Here is a 20468-nt window from a genome sequence, read left to right as displayed (position 1 = left end):
TCAGCCAAACTATGAATAAAAAGTGCGACTTATATTCCGGAAAATACTATATATATATATGTATATATATCATACTGCTATGGTTAATGTGTTGTGATATCATTTTACACATACTATAATGTAAGATTTAATGGACGGCGGCCATCTCTAACTATTGCTGTGACCCTTATTTAGAATTAATGATTAGAACAAACCCATTTTTACACAAATGATTTCTCAAATTGTAATTGTTATATGTTTACTAAGCAACCATCCCTGAGATTTCCGACTGGAAGATAATCAACTATTGAAAAAATCCCACTGAAGGAAGGACCAGAGTATCATAGATGCTTGTGGGTGGGCTCTTTTGACTTTTGATATTGATCTTTGTTCGTTAAAACACTTTTATCCAGATCAGTTTAAGCTTGTTGCAGTGTGTGTGTGAGTGTGTGTGTGTTGCCGTGAATCATGCCATTATCAGGCAGTGTGTCCACGCCGTGTTACGATTTTATCTGCTGCTAGACACAGACTCCTCAATGGAACCCTTTCACAGAACAATAGAGGACCGTATTACCCACAATGCAACGGGACAGCATTCCCTCTCCTTATCAGAGGATTGGAATATTCACAGAGCGATTGTGCTGCCTGCAGCTCCAGTGATCTGACGGCAATAGAAAAGCCACAAAAGGAGAGAAATTAGGAGGAAATAAGGTGTAAGAAAAACAGGTTATGAAGGAGTAAAGGTGGAGAGATGCATAAAAGGATTGGGATTTTAAATTAAATGGTTTTAAATGAAGAATGACAAAAAAATCTGAATTGAAAATGCATAATTTGTATGCAACTTGCTATACATAATATTTAATTATATATTGTCTTATATATATTTATACCTACAGTATGTGTGTGTGTGTGTGTGTGTGTGTGTGTTTTCTCTATATTTCTACTTTGGTATTTTATATATATATATATATATATTATTTAACAATATTTGTATGAGCTGCCAGTTGAAATGAGACTGTGGCACGTGCAGCACACTGATGTGTTTGTTACTCATGGCAAATGGCATTCACTGCATCCAAATTTGTGCCGCTTACTTTAGCTGTTTTATCTACATGTTTATTTGTGTATTGGCAATAAAATGAACATCTGTGCACTGCTCAAACACAGTAATTGTTTAAAAACCCAGGGATTGTGATCGTATGCTAATAGGGCTCCGGACCCTCAGGCCCCTCACACACATCTGCATTTGCTGTCAAACTAAAATTGATCCTATTTATTTCGTTAAAAAATGGTCTAGTTATATTGTGCACAGTTCATAGGTGCATGTTACTTTAAAGAAAAAAGATCCTACCAATTTACTACTCCTACTTTACTGATCCTTCATCAAATTATTATTCACAGCATGTTTTCTTCCTGCTGATGTATTAACCAATAATAACTTTTCATGTTCCAGTCGACTGCTTTATTAACCATTCGATTATTTAGAAATACCTCAATATTGATATCTGGATAATTTGCTGTTTAATTCTTCAGTTGAAACTGTTTCTAAAAACTTTGCTAACTCTAGTGATTTTCAAAGAAAAATCCAGACCTTCTTTTAGATAGACAAGTACCAGGGTTATTACAGTAAAAGTAAAAAAAAAAAAAAAAAAAAAAAAAAACACTTTCACTACTTGGAATAAAATCAGTGTTGACTGAAATAAAATAAAATCAAATGTATAAGTCAAAATAACTACATTTGTATTTAAAACAACAGCCTTGCACTACAATGGAAATGAAAACATCAAAATATTAACAAAAACTACACAAATAAACTGGTGTAGAGTGATCATTGAAGAGCTGACACTAGAAGATAAAGAGCTTACAAAGTGCTGAAAAGTGCCTTAAAAAATTCAATACATTCACATCTCTCTCGCTATCTTAGCTGACGTGTGTGTAATGAGTTAATGTAATGGCTTTTGATGTAAAGTACAACAGGGATCGATCATCTGTATGTTTCTCTGCCTTCCTGTCACTTTGTCTTATCTATTGACGAGTCGACAGAATAAAGCATGCAACGTATTGATGTATTCAGGAAACAGAAAACAACTGCATGTTAAACTTTAAACACAAGCGTATCTGCAGGATTGAGGTTTTTCTGACAGGAATGTTTCCCAGCAGTAATGTATTGTTTCCTCCGCTGTGGATCATCCGTCAGCGTTTGTGTGACAGCCGCTTTAAACTTAACACAATCACGATTCAAGATGAGTTGTTTCCCGGTGTGAAATCAGAATTGACCATGTTTACTCTCTTTAAATATTCCTGGTTTTATTGTAAACATTTCGTCGATGCATGTTAAGATATATAGAGACACTTTCACGAAACAATAGATTTATCCATATTTTAATCATTTAAAATATAATACAGTTTTGTATGATCACTTTTTCTTATATATATTTTATGTTAAGATTTGACTATTTCTTTCATTCGCTTCAGTCTTTCATATATCAGTAAAGATCAAAATAAGTATGTTGTTTAATTTGAATGCTGAATGATTAAAAAAGTTATTTCACCCATATTTTTTACATTTTATGTTCATAAAAGTTATTTGAAACATTAAAGGAGACATACGATTATAAGTTTTATACAATTTATATTTATAGAATAATTATTTTTCTAATTAATTAATTAATTAAGTATAATTAAGTATTTATATTTATTTTATGATATAATTATTTAATGAACATTTGATATATAATTAGGGGTTCGAGCACAAAGTGCTGAAACCTTTTATGCAGTTTATTTGTATATCAGCTCTGAATCTTTTGCTCCCAGATTACTTTTATACAACGTTCCTGATATTTACACTCAATGTATATTCTTGTCATTTATATTCTTTGTTTCATAAATTCATAACTTGCTCCACTCCTGAAATAACTTTCCTTTTCACAAATGCCTCTTAAAGTATATTAACCAGCTGTTAGAGCAGTGCTATTTTATTACTACTACTACTATTGTATTTGTTAATAATTTGATTTCGCTTTTTTCTTTTTTTCTTTTTCTTTTGCTATGTTCAGCTTTATTTAACAGTTTATTTATTTAATAACCCTACGATAATAACCCTTGTAGACACTGTTCAGTTTGTGACTGATATTGAAGTTTTACAGCAGTGCTGCATTTCAGGACACACAGAATCAAGAATATTTTGATAATAATTTTTGCTCCCAGATTGAAATCTAATCAATTTGCGATGGACAAAATCGAATCCCGCCCAGTTCCCGCTCATATTCTAGTTGAATATCCCATTTCACTGGGAAATCCATTGGATTCCTTGAATAAGTGAGTTGCGTACTGTGCAATGTGTGTTTTAAAGATCAGATCGGGGGGGACGGCGTCTGTGTATGTGTGTGTGTGTGTGTGTGTGTGCGCGCGCGTGTGTGTGCTGTAATTATGAAGCAATTAGTGTGTGTCTGGAGGAGATAGAGGCTCCGTTCTAAGCTGTCTCCATGGATAACACAGAGATCGTTTGTAATTTAAATGTCAAAGTCTCTGAGGCTGCTGTGAATGTATGTGGATGGAGATGATCAAATGAGTTGAGCTGCATTCAAAAGAGCCTTTGAAAGATGAAAGATGTGTTCATTTGAGCCCATGTATATTCATTGATGCTGAATATATATTAATTGATAAATAGCAGCTTGTAATTTGTGGTTTGTTGCAGGTGTCAAGTAATTTGTGTATGGTAATGTTGCAATGAACTAGTGTACTGTTTTCTGCATACTGTGCAGTATATTCTGTATAATGTCTACTGTGAATTTAAAAATAGTATTACTTTATGTAAAATCAGATATTTCAATATTTTTGTTTGTTTGTTTTTAATTCAGAGAGATCCGCATTTTAAATGTATTTACTTGAACATATGCATATTACATCTCATAAAATGTCATTATGACTCCAGGATGAGAACATTAAAAACATATGTCTTTTCCTGAAAAAGTTTGTCTAGAGCATTGCATCATGGGATACAGTCTTCCATGTTCTAGTTATATGCTACACATTTTAGTGAATGTATTAAGTCAGTTTGACTATATAATGGAGAGTAAGTATGAGTAGTATGGGAGTATGCTATTATGAACATATCTCCCCCTGCTGGTAGAAACAATCACTGCTCATTCATCACCAGTGTCAAGCATGAAACAACAACCAACTTAACTACTTTTGTCACTATTTGCTCTCCCTGATGTTTTTCCAAACATCTATGATTTTCTTTCTTCTGTGGAAAACAGAAAGTCCATGGTGCTCTGCTTTTAAACATTGGATTTTTAGTCTCCTTCAACAAAAGAAAGCTGGGTTTCTGACAGGTACAACATGTTGATAGAATTTTACATCTGTATGACCCAGCTGTCGAATCTGAGAACTAGTGAAATGACAAGAAGGTGAAACAGTGAAATGAAAGGACAAATCAGCATTATTATGGATGTGGAACAAAGACTGTTTCTATAGCAACAGAAGCTGACCTCCAGTAGCCTGGCTGTAATCACAGACCGAGGAGCACTGAACAAGAACTGTGCTGATATTTCATTTGTGTTTTTATTGTTTTATTGACTGTTGTCATTGTACTACTTTTGACTTGCACGCAGCGAAACTACAAGCACTTTGGCAGGAAAAATGCACACACTGAAAAATAGATTTGATGCATCTAGATAATTAATATTAGTTAATGCACCACAATTCTTGAAGATTTTTTTTTTTTCACAGTTTTATTTTGTGCAATAAATTTAAATGAAATAGATTTGTGTTATTTTCTAAACTAGCATCATCCATCCTTGTAGTCTTTAATTAAATACTCTACTAAATGAAATGATATTATATTTATTTTTATATGCCAGTAAACCGTAAAAACTCATCTGTATGAATGTGTGTTTATTGTGAAGGGATGGAGTGAGTTGAAACGGGGTGCAGATGAGAAACAGACTGGTTATAATAGATGGGCCTTGATGGACTCGAGTGTCCCGGCAAAACTTACCATACTCGCTTATTGGAGAGATATTTATTTATTTATTTATTTTTATATTATTTTCATTGTGATTTTTTTTGTGTGTGATTCATTTTTTTATAAAATTAAAATTTTACGTCTTTTAGTTTCAATCTTTCTGAAAATCCTGCTATGAATTGTTCCACGTGTGTAAATGAAACTGCAGTAAAATTAAGTGAACAAAGAACCGAGTTTGATTTTTTATGGGTTTATTTTTATGTTAATAACCCTGAATATCATGGTTTACCTATAATAGATAACCATACACACATACTTTGGCAAAGTATAGCGATGTGCAAAGAACATGGTAATACCCTTATATCTGTTTTTGTTAGGAGAGAGAAACTGTAACATTATGCTACATGTGTGTAGTCCATTATTAGTGTTTGACAGGTGTGTTAGTGTGTTGAGCACAGGTGTGTGATGACACACTGCTTGTGCTGAGCTGCTGCACGACTGTAAGATCACAGTTCACATGTTTACGGTTCACACACACACACACACACACACACGCTGCAGCCCACTGGCTCACTAGAGACACCCACACTCCGCCAGAGGGATTGTCTCTGCTGAGAACTTCTATTAATAGAGTCTACTGCCGCCCATCCTCTTCTCTCCTCTCCTCCCTATCTCTTGCTCCTCTTTTCTCAGCTCTTATTGCTCCGTCCCTCTCTATCTCTCTGCAAATTCTGTCTTCTCTTTCATTTTCTGTCCTTCTCATTCTCTGTTGCCCGGATCCCTCCTTTAAACCCCTCAGAGAGTGTGTGACCTTTCCACAGTGTGAGGGTCATTTTACAAAACGTGTGCCTTATCAACATATGTGTCATTAATGAATTTAACAGTGCATTTTGCTTTGCGCTGGTATAAACAAAATGTGTCAGCATAAATTCAGTAACCCTTTAAAGATTTTAATTTTTTCTTTACTTGCCTTTTTTCCTGCATTTTTTTTTGTTTGTTGGCCTGACGTTATGCACATACAATAAATACAGTTTATTTATTTAATTTTATTATAATTTTTTTATATACTGATTTAAATTTCTGTTATACATTTACGCTATAAATAAATAATTAGAAATATTTATTTATTCCTAATATAACTGGGTAATATATTAAAATAGTAATGTGTGTGTGTGTGTGTGTGTGTGTGTGTGTGTGTGTGTGTGTGTGTGTGTGTGTGTGTGTGTGTGACATATATTTATAGATATTTATAATCTATTCATTTTACATATAGAATAATATATTTATAGGATAGTGTATATTAAAACAGTATCATAAGATATGTTTAATACATATTATTTATATAAATATATGTAATATTTATATGCATAATATTTATTAGTTCATCTCATGGTTCATATTTTGTATATTTACATTTTATTTATATATTTAATTTATATATTTTTTATTTTTTTCAAGGACTACAGTAGGTTTATTTTTTTGTTGTATTTGTCAGAAGGTCTCAAACTTTTAACCCAATTACCATGATTTTTGTAAATGTAAACAGCTAATAAAAGTAAGACAGGCATTTCTAGAAATTTCAGAATGAAAGAACTGATCTAAGAAATATCTTGAACTGAAGGCATCCTTTAATGCATCGATTAACTCCTTAAAATTCCTTAAGGATGAAACAATGCCATTTAATAAAAAGATTCTGTCTAATATAAATGTAAATATTTTATTTACTCTTAAAAATTGGGAAATGGAAAAGGCACCTGTTTTTATAGAATGACATCGGTGGCAGGAGTGTGTTTTTGTGGAAAGAAGCTTGAGAGACCCAGAGGGGCCGGAAGAGAGGTTTGGGGAGGAGAGGGCGGGAGGTCATCGCTCACGACTGACTGGCTTTTTCATTTGAAGGAATGGAACTTTTCTCTCGCTCTATTTCTGTCTCTATCTGCTGATCTCCTGACAGAGTCTCGCGGGACGCTGCTGTGCGCGGGTGTGTGTGTGTGTGTGTGTGTGTGAGAGTTGCAAGGTTGTTTAGATTTGTCAGCATTTTGACCGCCGCCTTGTGTCCAGCTCAGACACTGTGGTTGTCACTGTGTTTTTGGCGCTGGTTTGTTTGGATTGGCACTTTAGACAGAGACGGGAATAGAACTGGCATGGACCGAGAACCGGAGAGAAACAGGCTATTTCGGAATCGCATGCTAGTATTCTACTCATTCTGTTTCTGCAGTTTCCAGACTGCTTATAGTTATCATAGAATACTTTAATGAATTTACACAAACAACTATATTTCCAGATTAAGTAAAATAAGCTCAAATTTTTAACATCTCTTTCTTGACACATTAACTGCACTAACAAATATCATTAAGACCATTTTCGAAATGCAATGATATCAAATGACTGCAGCCACTGAACTATTCATGCATATGTATACAAACCATAACATAATACTGTTTGAAGCGTGCTATTTTGCATATATGTGCAGTAATGCATTATACAGTATACTCTGCTGTGTGCATGATGGAGTATGTTTCTAAATGTATCAAACAGTGGTATGCTACACTGTCACATGATCTCATTATGTTGCATCATGTGTACTGTAAGTATTCAAGTGGCATCCAGTTATCTTAACAATAAATACAATTACTAGTATTTTTACTTTAATCTTTCATCCATCCAATCAAAAATGAGTCAAGAAAGAGATCACTGCTTATACGGTTTGGACTCATTTGTCACTTTGGAAATAGAAAGTGAAGTGTAGTTATTATTAGATATATACACTGGACTACTGGTCAAATCTTTGGGAGAATTGGAATTGTTTTTACATTTGACAATATTACTGTATTTTACTGTGTTTTTGATCAAATAAATGAAGTCTTGGTGAGCAGAAGAGACTTCATTATTCCAAACTTTTGACTGCCTGTGTATATGCACAGTATTTTGTGCAGTCCATACAGAAAAAGAGGAAGTAGTTTGCTGTTTCAAATGGAGAAAACAAGTGATCCCTTGTGATGGTTCCCCCTGTGTGTACATGAGAGAGGGAGGAGATCAGACAGAGACCCCCGAGAGACATCAGGACTCATGATCATGCTACTGAGAGATGCTACAGCACTGATGCTGATCCATTCAGATCTCACACACAACATCACTCGCATTTACACAACCACGGGATGCTTCTCTACTCCGAAATATGCCAAATTATGTCCCGAATGTTTCTAGGAACATCCTTTGGTCTATTTCAGCTTGTGTGTCATCAATGTTTCTCTCATTTTTTCTTTTTTTGGAACAGTTTCAAGCACACTTTATAATGTTTCCAGTATTAGACATGAGGTTAAATTTACTTTTTGAGTTTTGGTTTTTGAGTAAAGATATGTCAGTATTTAATGTGAAATATATCTAACATTAAATACCAACATATATTAATTGAAGTGGCGTAAAAACGTTATTTTCTGTTCTATTATAACAAATTATGAAACTCTAAAGCAATGGATGTTTGCTCCAGTTTACTAAAGATGTTTGTTCAATAAAGATTAATATATAACTTTATATTTTTCAATATTTAATGTATTAATATTAGTAGTCCTGTTTGTATTTTCTCACAAATTGTTTGTTTTTTTTCACCTTTAATGTCAAATGGAAAAGCAGTGTCTCAGTATTTATGTGATATGTATTGTATATTGATGATTAATGTATGAATTGTGAGGCTGGTGTCAGCCAAACGTCTTAATCGATATAAATGCTTAGGTTTAGATGGTTGGGTGAGATTTGAGTGAGTGAGTGATCCTATAATGTCATCCTTGTGATAAAATAATAAGAAGAAAAGCATGATTTTGTCAGAAGATGCTAGTGATCATCTGGTCAAACTAATGGCTTGTGAAATTTCATCTCATGTCAAGAGTCAGTGAGTTATTATTTTAAAAGAAGGCTCAGTCTTTCTGCTTTGCGATCAGATGTCTAATTCAGAAAACAAAAAAAGATTTGCATGTGATAGTGAATACAAAAGCAGACAGCATCAAAACAAATGGTAATTACTGTCTCACGACAGCGGCCCCAGGACAGCGCTGCAGTTTCATTATTGCTTTATTTTCTTGGCAAACCAATAAGCTAATAAGCTAATCTTTTTTTTTTTTTTTTTTGGTCTCATATGAAAATATAATGTAGAATGCAGGGGACATGAGCTGGAAAGTTATTAATGGTCCTTAAATGCAATCATTTTTACATAAATGTTTACGTCACTAATATTTATGTGTTGTTTCATTTTAGGAAAATGACATCCAGTACTACGACTCCAAAGGCGACTCGGATGGTGTAAGTGACCAATATTTGTGTTTGTTTTGTACCGTTTCAAATGAAAACTCTTGGTTTTTGTGTGCTTTTGTCAGGAGTAGTTTCTTGTATGTTTAGTATTTAATAGCTGTAGAGGTTTTCCCTGAATCTTTTTCCTCTGATCTCGAAGTGTGTCATCACATTAGGATAAAATCTGAGTTAGGCCACAAATAGCATGTACTGTAACGTTATTTTGTAAATATCGTGTGTTTATACTAGTGTTCTAAATATTTACTTTATTATTATTTCAAAAGTTAGGTATGTTCAATATTGGTTAACATTATATATTTATATTTATAATATTATAATAATATCTATGTATTTATTCAATGTTATGTATTATTATTACTATTCTTATATAAAAAAATCATACAAAGATTAATAAAAAAAGTAAAAAGTTTGTTTATACTAATCTTCTAAGGAAGTATTTTGAATTAATATGTTATTATTTTATTTGTTTATTTACTGTTGTTGTTGTTATTACTATTATTTCTATAAAACTATATAAAAAGTAATGCTAAATTGAGTTTAGTTGTCAGTAAGAATATTTATATATTTTCATTACATATTTGACAATAGGCTTGTTTAGTTTCCTTACATAAATCATTATTAATTTAAAGGTCCAGTCTTAAAGTCAAAGAAACATAAAGGATTTTAGGAGAAAAGTGAGATGATGTGGATACTTAAGTGATGTGAAAGAGCAAACTTTGAGCAACTTTGTTCTCCTCTGGGACACAAATATACATGTCACCGATTTTTTTTTTTAACATATTTTATACTCAGTAACAACCTTTTCACTGTAAAAGTGAAAGGTCACGGTGACTCTCTTCTGCGGTTGATTGATTTGACAGCATGCAGAAGGACGCGGTTATATCAGGCCGGATGAGTAGAGGAGGAATGGAGGAATTGTAGAGCCAGAGACGTCATAAATCAGAGAGTGATTTTGTGCAGTAGAAGCACGGCAGGCGTGTGATTAATGATTGGGCGCTTTAGGGGCTGTCAACGTCTCTAATTGGAGGACATCGCTCATCATTAAAGGGGCCAAGGGGACGGCAGCCCACCGACACCCTCGTGACCCCTGCCAGCCCACGAAACACAGGGTCAGAAAGAGTGCTTTCATATCCACGACTGCAGTCACACACCTGCATAACTCCAGAAACTCTCTGAACCAATATCAGCACAGCTTCTACTGTATTAATCACATTATTAATACATTATTATGTATTGTGTTGTTTTGTTTTTATTATGTTTTGAGGTTTTATATTTTGGTTTTATTATATTCATAATTAATTAGGTTCATTAGATTAATTAAATGTGTTTAATAACATTACAGTTAACATATTTAGCTTGTTTATCAATATAATAGTTTAGGAGTGATTTCTAAAGGCTACCAGGAATCATTACTTTTATTAATTTCAATAATAAACTAATCGGTTTGCCATTTTTCATTACATTTTTTCCAGTTGTCAGAGGATTTGGCAAAGATTATTATAAAAAAATAAATAAAATAATAATAATAATAATAATAATAATAATAATAATAATAATGTTTATTTATTTATTTTTTAGTGTTTTATTACATGTACTACTCTAAAGAATAATAATAATAATAATAATAATGTTTATTTATTTATTTTTAGTGTTTTATTACATGTATTACTCTAAAGAATAATAATAATATAAATATAAAAGACAAATAGTAATAAAAATAAAAATGTATTATTATTATTAGTATTAGTATCCATTACGCTTTGTCCAGCAAAAAAAAAAAAAAAAAATATATATATATATATATATATATATATATATATATATATATATATATATATGTGTGTATATATATATATATATATATATATATATATATATATATATATATATATATATATATATATATATATATATATATATGTATGTATCTTTATTTATTTCATTTTAGTACTTTTATTACATTAATAATAATAATAATGATTATAATTAAAAAATATATTATTTTTATTACTATTTGTATCTGAATTTGTACAAATTAAAAAATTTACATTTTCAATATATTGAGATTGTTTCAGTGTCTATTCAAATGTAATGAATATCTATGAGTATGAATGCAATAACAACAGAGGAGTTGCCGTCTTGTTTTAGTCGACAAAGTCAGACAAAAGCTGTTTGGTGTTTTTCTGACTGCCAGTGGAAATCAGGTCCATCAACTCAACCTGAGGTTTCTCTTTTTATCATCACTGTCTTTTCTATCTATTTCGTCTCTGTCGTCCCGCTCGGCAAACTGTGGCATGGTGCCATTCCATTCCCTCCCACTCTCCTCCTCTTCCATGCTGTTTTGTGATGCCCTTTGGAGCTTTGCTCTCCTCCACCTACTGCAGGAAAGATCTGCTGGTTTTCCTGCCCTGGAAGTTGTAATCTTCAGTCCTGCAGGCAGATCTCCATCACGAGCCGTTCTAATGATGTTGACTCTTCCTCAGACCCACTGAGGAAACCTTTGGCTTGATGTGCCGCAGGAAACTTTTATGTCTTATTTTTGAGATGTGTTTCAGATACTTTGCAACAGGAAAATCAAAGAAAAATTATCAGAAATCCAGATGGTTAACCGATATCTAAAAGAGTTCAAAACTGAAGATAATAAATTGTAACGATCGTAATCCAGATGGTTCAGTGGCTTCATCTTTAATTGATTACATCGCCACTGAACACACAAAGTTATTTACATTAAAACGCCAACATCTGCCTGCTGGATGTCAAGTTGCCAAATGCTCTGATGTACAAATAACAGATTCGAGGTTCACTTACATGCATAAAGAGGTTTTAAATTTTTAATTCACAAAGTTTTGGCATTAAACGTTACATGTACTGCAAAAGAAAAAAAAAAGATTTAAATTAGGGTTAGGGTTTAAATAAATGATGCCATTTTTGTTTCTACAAGTCATCATTAGGGTTATTATGTTGCTAAATTTGACTGTGCCACTAGCACACTAACCCTCAGAAGGCAAAAGTGGAAACAGCGTGTAATTTTGTTTGTGATTAAAATGAACCCTTGAAAAATAAAGGTGCGATTGAGAGAGTCCTCAAAATGTAGTTTCGGGCTCTCGCAACATTTAATTAAACCTTCAAAACAGGGTGATCAAATTAACAAACGAGGTAATGAATAGAGTTAAACAGGTGGTGTATGAACAGGGAAAATGAGCCAATCACTCCGTCCTGTGTGGATTTTGAGCTAATAATTAGAAGCTGTCTTGAGTAATTATGACTGGCTTCGTCTGATGGTGAAAAACACTCGAGTGAAGGATAGTCAGGTGGAAGAGTAAACAAATAAAGGACATCGAGCTGAGATCCCCTCAAAGACGACTTTTCCAAATCAGTTAACTGAAAACGTGTCTGAACAAGCTGAAAATGGGGGGTAATTGTGTGTGCTATCTTGAAAAAACACAGAAATGTCTATTATCAGGGTGGTGCGGTCATTTATAGCTTTCCTTCAGTTTAATATCTCAGTTTAACAAGCAGACTGCAGTGATTTTATGCATCAGATCAAAATTGACTTTTATGTACATCCTTTATAAATGTTCCTAGTTTTATTATATTCATCCCTGCATCAAAGAAATTCACTGTTTGTTTTTATGTTAGCATCTTCTCTTCTTTGCTTTTTCTTTTCTTTTTTCAACATACTGTTGCCTTCACCTTCATTAAGTAAAATGTATTAAAAATGTCATTTTCATGTTGGCTTTGTTCAGAAGAGCATGCTTGCATATTACTATATCTGCAGTATACAGTACTTTGAATGCAATGTGAAAATGTTTATGCATGAAAATGCAACATGACCTTCTGCATTTGCCAGAATATGCAGTGCAGAACTACTGAATACTGTATCCCTCAATGCAGTGTCCTCCACTTGATCTTCCATTTCCAGTGTGACTAAAGAACCATAAGTAATATCAGCCAACATTTATTACATCATCTTGACTCATCGTTTGATCTGAATGCCAAAAGTTAGGATATTTCTACACAAAATTGAATTGAAAATATGAAATCCGTTTGATATTAATCTTTGTTTATTTCACAACTTTACAGCACTACGGATTAAACATGCAAAATAGTGAGGCCATGCGACAAGTGTTGCACACTACTGTTTTCAACATTTATCATGACATATTGCATACTATTTCATGTACTAATTTTCAAAACTACATTACCCACTAGTAATGTATTCTGAACACAGCTGCTGTATTTAAAGGAATAGTTTGCACAAAAAGGACAATTTGCTAAAAATGTACTCCTCTTAAGGCCATCTAAGATGTAGTTTATTTATTAATTGGAACAGATATGGAGAAATGTAGCATTACATAATTTGCTCACCAATGGATCCTCTGCAGTGAATGGGTGCCGTCAGAATGAGAGTCCAAACATCTGATAAAAACATCACAATAATCCACAAGTCATCCACACCACTCCAGATAAACATCGTGTGAAGTGAAAAGCAGCGTCTTTGTAAGAAACAAATTCATCATTAGGGGATTTTAACTTCAGACTGTTGCTTCTGGCCAAAATACCACTCTTATTCTGACGGCACCCATTCACTGCAGAGGATGTGATACAAAATTTCTCCAACTCTGTTCTGGTGATATGTTTTCAAGATGAGTACACTTTTAGCAAATTTTCATTTCAGGATGAACTATTCCTTTAAGTTTCTCTACTAAGTATCAATATTTGAAAACTAATTTTTAAATAAGTGGTTAATCCTGTTAGTTCGGCAAAAAAAAAACATTATTAGCTAGAGTCAGATATGAGCTAGTCATGAGTAAAGTCAGTGCACCGTGTCATTTCAAATTATTTGCAAGGAAAACTGAAAGAAATCCCAAAATGCTTTTCCATCTCCAAGAGGTTATTTGCGTTCTTTATGTGTGTCACATTGAGGGGTATTGGAAAACCACTGTCTCCATGTTCAGCTCAACAACAGTTTATAATTGCATTTTAATAGACGATTAAAGTCAGGCCATATATCAGCCCTCACACTTGGCAGGAGGCTTGAATTTAATTTTTAGGAAAAAAACAAAACAAAACAACAAAAAAACAGTGTTTACTATGTCAACCCCAATTAACTCCTGCCACTCTGTTACTGTACACCACACTTCACCCTGCCACGAAGGCAAGGGTGTTTGATCGTGAGATGAAGAATCAAAGACAAAGAGAAAGATTAATGTTTGTATAATGATTATTGAAGAAAAGGTCAGACTGGAGATTAAAGACGACAAAATTTGCCATATTCTTGTTTATTTTGCATGTTTAATTAAATTTTGTGTAAGAATGTCTAGTGCTTGAAATAATGAAAGGGATATGAATCAGGATTATCATTTAAGTTTTTTTTATCACACTGAAAATTATAAAGTTGAGCGCATTGCATTGTGGGATTCTGGTTGCATCTATATTTTGCAAATGTATTTTGCAAATGTAGAATGATTTCTGAAGGATCATGTGACACTGAATATTTTAGTAATGATGCTGAAAATTCAGCTTTGCAACACAGGAATAACTTACTTTTTAAAATAGAAAGCATTTATATTAGGTTACAATATTTTACAATATTACACTTTTTACTGATTTTTTTTATCAAATAAATGCAACCTTGGTGAGCAGAAGAGACTTCTTTCAAAACTTAAAAAAATTAGAATTATTCCAAACTTGTGTTCGACATTATACATAATATACATATTGGACAAAATTGTATGGAAGAGCAGCATTCCAACTAAATGCAATTATCATGCAGTTTATGCATAGACTCAATTATTATGCTAAGCACACAAGACTGTGGTATTTAATAAATGCAAACCATTAAAATCCTGTGATCCTGCCATTTTTTATTTATTTTTTTGCTGGCTTGATACTTTCACTCACTGAAGTTCTTTGAAAGCCAGACTTTTTGAGTCAAATTTTGATTCAAGATGCATTAAAATGCTAATTACCTGCTTGTGTGGCAGATTCAAGTCGAGGGTAGAGCAGCCATCATTCGCCAAACACTCTGGTGATTTATTGACATGGTTAATCATCTGAAGGACTTCAGTGCCAATGTGATAGCCATCACCAACTCTAATTGATTTTCTGTAATTTGCAAACACTTTGATACCTGCTGTTGTATTGTGTCGTGGATGAATAGACTGGCGATGTATTACGCTTTTCCTCCAAAGAGCCACCACCTTTGAGTTGTGGGGGCATGATTACCCCTGTCATGTCAGTGCAATTAGTGTTTGTCTAATTAATCATGGATGCATGTGTGTATGTGTCTAAATGATTTTTTGGTTTGCTGTGTGTCAATCAAAGCCGTGTGTGTGTGTGTAGAGCGATAGTGCCCTCTTAGTAACATAGACATGTGTGTTTGTGTGTGTATGTGTGTGTGTGTGTGTGTGTGTGTGTGTGCTGATGTTTCTCTGCTTCTTCTCATTGCAGCAGGATGATGATGATGGAGAAAACCTCTTGCAAAATCCAAACTCTCTTTCTTTGGAGTTTGTGGATGATCCCAACTTCAAGAATAAAGTCAACTACTCGTACACAGCCGTACAGATTCCTACTGACATCTACAAAGGCTGTGAGTACTGACAAGAAACATATACACTACTGTTCAAAAGCTTGGCAACAGTAGCATTTATTATTTTCAGCAAGGATGCATTAAATTGAATTAAAAGTGATGGGAGTGTCATTTATTATGTTGCTACATATTTCAAATAAATCCAGTTCTTTTGAACTTCCTGGACATCAAAGAATTTGAAAATAAAAGTGCATCATAGATTCCACAAAAAAAAAAAAAAAAAAAATATATATATATATATATATATATATATATATATATATATATATATATATATATATATATATATATATATATATATATATATATATATATATATGAAACAAACTTTTCAGAATTGATAATAATCCTTAATGTTTCTTGAGTAGCAAATCAGCACATTAGAATGATTTCTGAAGATCATATGATACTGAAGACTGGAGTAATGATGCAGAAATGTATCTTTAATCACAGTAATAAATGATGGTAACACTTTATTATAAGATGTCTGTGTTACATGTTATATGTTCTTACGGTTATAATAACAATTAATTATGCAAAATTACATGCAAGTAACCCTAAGCCAAACCGAAATCCTAACCCTCCCATATAGTGAGTACATGTAGTTAATATTACTCAGTATTATATACATAATTACACTGTAACAAGGACACCTAAATTATATTTAAAATATATTTAAATAAAAAATAATTATTTTAAATGGTAATAATATTTCACATTACTGCTTTTACTGTATGGAGACTGTTCTTCCTTCAAAAATGAACAAAAAAATAAATCAACCGTATTACTTGACTGCATTGGCTCAGCAATTTGCTAAATTGAATGTATTGTGTTATTCTATCACATTTTACACTTTTACTGATGGTTTTTGAGGATAAGAGCGAGTCACACAACCTGTCAATGTTGACATCGGTCTACTACTGTAACTTTAACATCCACACAGCATATGATTAATAAGTCTATTTTGCTTATTATGCATTAAAGCACTGCGAGTTGCAATTTAGTAATAGTTGCAGTAGTGATTGCATTGTATTGTTTTTTCCCTCTTCTATCAAATCAAACCTGTGACCAGTGGGTCTTGAATCACCAGCTGAGAACTTCTGATCTAAATGAAGTAGTAGGTAGTAGGATTTATTTGGACGTGAACCTTGTTTTACCTCTTTCCTCGTGGGACTGAAGCATTTTCATCTCTCATTTTAAGCCGAGTATGTGAAAATATCCAGCGGTTTGTGTGCGTGATGTGATATCTCTCTGTCTGATGTCTGTGGAGGATTTTACAACTGAAGTCTTGTGTCTTTGATAACATCTCCCGGGAATCCCTTGAGCGGTCCTTCGAGATGACAGCAAGATTCAACGTGCATGTTCTTAAATGCACACAGAATGGTCTAATGACAGACAATTGTAAACTACACACACGTATAAACTACATTTGTAGAGTACAGCTTTAGGAGAAAAATGTTCACTCTTTAGAAAGTGTTTCTGCGTCGCTCTGTGATTTGTAAGTGTGTTGACTAGGATAGATGTTTGTAGAATGTCCTGAGTGCCTCCTTCATCTGTCTGTGGATGTTTGTGGGCTTATGGGTAATGGATGATTGTTGAAAGATGGATGCTAGAAGAGTGTGATCCAACATTTGGACTCTGCTCTGACACATACCCATCACATGTCACTCTATAGAGGGTCTCTGGAGTCTCAGAGCTCTTTGATGCATAACATGGACGCTTCTCTGACTGAGAACAATTACACAGGTTATTTGAGATGTGAACAACATACATTTCAACTGTGTTTTAGATGACGGTTTACTTTAAAAACAAGCACATTATTGCATAAATAGAAGTAAAACACATTGGATCCATGCCTTAGTGGTTTACACACATACTGTACATTTATTTTTAGATTGATTCTATTTTATTTAAATTTATGTTATTTTTATTAGGGGCACATTAGGACCAGGAGCATGAATTAAAAAAAAAAAAAAAAAAATATATATATATATATATATATATATATATATATATATATATATATATATATATATATATATATATATATATATATATATATATATCATTTTCTTTTCTAGTTGACTTTAATTTAATTGTATATGGAGTTATTGTTATTCTGAACTGAAACTAAATGAGAAATACAAACATAAAAAACATTATTTAATATTAATTAAACATTAACAGAAATAAAATGTAAAATAATAACATTTAAAATGTAATAAAATACAATATAAAAAATAAAAACTGAAAATCCAACAGAAAATATAAACTTTATTGTAAACAAATTATAAACACAAGTATTTCTTCTTTTCTTGAATTATATAATTATATAATAGCAAGTCTTTCTACTGTGAATTTTAATCAGGTTTTTTTACTTTAGAAATACACTATTTTAATCCGTGAACTTTTGTGATGTCTTGACTGTCTGCTGTAACTTGGTGTAACTGTGGGCTCATGGGAGTTGTAGTTCAATAAAGGCATGAGAGATAACCTCTCACAATACAGTATAGCCTCTCATACCTTATTGCTTACGTAAAAACCTCACTAATAAATCACAGAGAAACCACAAACAGGGATGTTGTGTCCCATCAGAAACTCTCCAGAGCTCCCACAATCCACACACAGGTCGAGTGAGGACTCAGTCAGGCTTTAGCCGGCCGTTTTGTGTAGCGCTGATGTGAGCGGACGTCTGAGAGACAGAATGAGACCAAAGCAGAAACTTTCTTCTAACCGCAGTGGATCTGACTGAAAATGTTGTGTGTGTGTGTGTGTGTGTCTCTCTCTTCATGCAGTAAATGGGCCGGCATGTGTGTGTGAGTCCTGCTTTAGCGGCTCTGCAAGGCCTCCTCGGCCATTTATTGAGATTGAGAACGTTTCCTTGCCCGTCTGTAATGAACCATTTTATGATTCATTATCCCGCCGATGAATTCTGCTGCCAAGTCTCCAAACTTTCTAATTAGCACGGGTCAAACAGCCACACAGTTTCCGTCTAATTATCGATGCCTATTACTGAAGGGACACTGGAGGAAAGCCATAGTGAGGTGGGTGGTGCGATGCTCAGACGAGGTGTTAGGAGAAAACCAGCAGCGCAGCAGAAAACTCTAGTGCTCAGATGTTGCTCTTTCATAACTCGGGAGTCTTAATGAACATCTCATTTCGGCGCAACTTCTTCTCAGATATTTTAATAACACTTTACAAAAAAGTTCCATTAGTTAGTAGTTAAAAAATACTTCTAAAATAATTTATTTGTCTTAGTTAATGTTTATTTCACTGTTTATTAATACATTACCTGAAGACTCTTCTGTCCGTTAGTCCACTATCACACCGTCAGCTCAACTCCAGCTGACTGAGAAACTCACACATAGTCTAATACAGATCAAGTTCATTCGTTATTATTCTGAGCAAAAGTCTTTGAATTGAATCTATGCTGTAAGAAACTGTCTCTGTCTCAAGTTGTTTTTCAGGCCTCGGTTGTTGTTGGAGATACTGTAGGAAATGGTGCTTATTAAAAGACTAATTGTGTGTGTGAATGAAAGGCGAGGAGGAGCAGCTTTCATTTGTCTGAATGAACAGATAAACACCACCCGTGAATGATCACAACCTTTTCTCACCGTTCCTCTCAGACTTTGGGAAAAACAAACCAGGAACCAGTGAAAAGCAGGTCTGGTTTGATTGTAATCATGTTTTTGTTCCTTTCAGATGCCATCTGTGGGAAAAAAGACATGCAGGTTGACATACCAATATAAGAAGTGATATTGTATTTACATTTACACATCACTTTTCTTTAAAGTGACTTGCATTGCATTCAAGCTAGATATTGTATCAGTTCAGAACCATTTCCTCAACATGGCTAGTTTATTTTAGACAAAATAAGACCAGAAGCATGTAAATGTATCAGGAAATATTTTATATAATACATTTTAATGTTAATTTTATTTTATTTTATTAAAAATAAGTCCAGGAGCTTATTCATATGTAAAAGTAAAAATTAATTCTGAGCAATTTTAATGTCATTCTTTTTTAACCATCTTGGCAACACTTTATATGCAGTCTGTCTTTCAGTATTAATATTAACGGTTATTAATATGAATTAATTTTGAAAATTAATGCATAAAGTTATTCATGAGAACTAACAACTGATTTTACAGTGTACTATAAGGCATTATGAATGCATTATAGTGAATTAAGTATTCCGTTATAATGCATAATATAATCCTGGTTTCACAGGAAGTGCTACGACCACCTCTAATGGTGTTTTACATGCTTACAGTTTCTGTATAGTCTGACGGTGTCATTACCAGGACTGTACTGTAATATCAGACCACCGTCAATCACAGCATTTGTGTGTGTGCCGACCCAAGATTTCATTTTCTTCCCTCTGCTGGAAGCCAGATATAACCGAACCCCCTTTGAGATGTGACTCTACAATAAGAAGTGGGACTGCTATAAACAGTGGATTTAAGTCGTTTTTTCTTCCCTCCCTCTTCAGCGCCTCCTCGCTCCACGCGCTCGTCCAGCTCAGTGAAGGGGCACTATCGCTCTCCGCCACACTAATTAAAAACCTTAACGCAGCCAATGGCTTCCTTCATTCACCAGCACATTCACAAATTATATTTCCGCTGT

At 33.4% G+C, this 20468-nt stretch overlaps 1 protein-coding gene across 1 annotated transcript in view; it reads left to right on the top strand.

Annotated features, from left to right (window-relative positions):
* Positions 1 to 20468, top strand: part of LOC113081272 (voltage-dependent calcium channel subunit alpha-2/delta-2-like) — a 129753-nt gene that overhangs the window by 56480 nt on the left and 52805 nt on the right. The window contains exons 5-6 of the mRNA XM_026253346.1: positions 9197 to 9241; positions 15704 to 15842. Coding sequence (XP_026109131.1) covers positions 9197 to 9241; positions 15704 to 15842 — 184 coding nt within the window. The remainder of the gene's footprint in view (positions 1 to 9196; positions 9242 to 15703; positions 15843 to 20468) is intronic.

This window comes from Carassius auratus, unplaced genomic scaffold, assembly GCF_003368295.1.
Source record: "Carassius auratus strain Wakin unplaced genomic scaffold, ASM336829v1 scaf_tig00033555, whole genome shotgun sequence".
Classification (NCBI taxonomy): Eukaryota; Metazoa; Chordata; class Actinopteri; order Cypriniformes; family Cyprinidae; genus Carassius; species Carassius auratus.
Note: the sequence above shows the minus strand (reverse complement) of the source record. Positions and strands in the feature narration are given on the sequence as shown.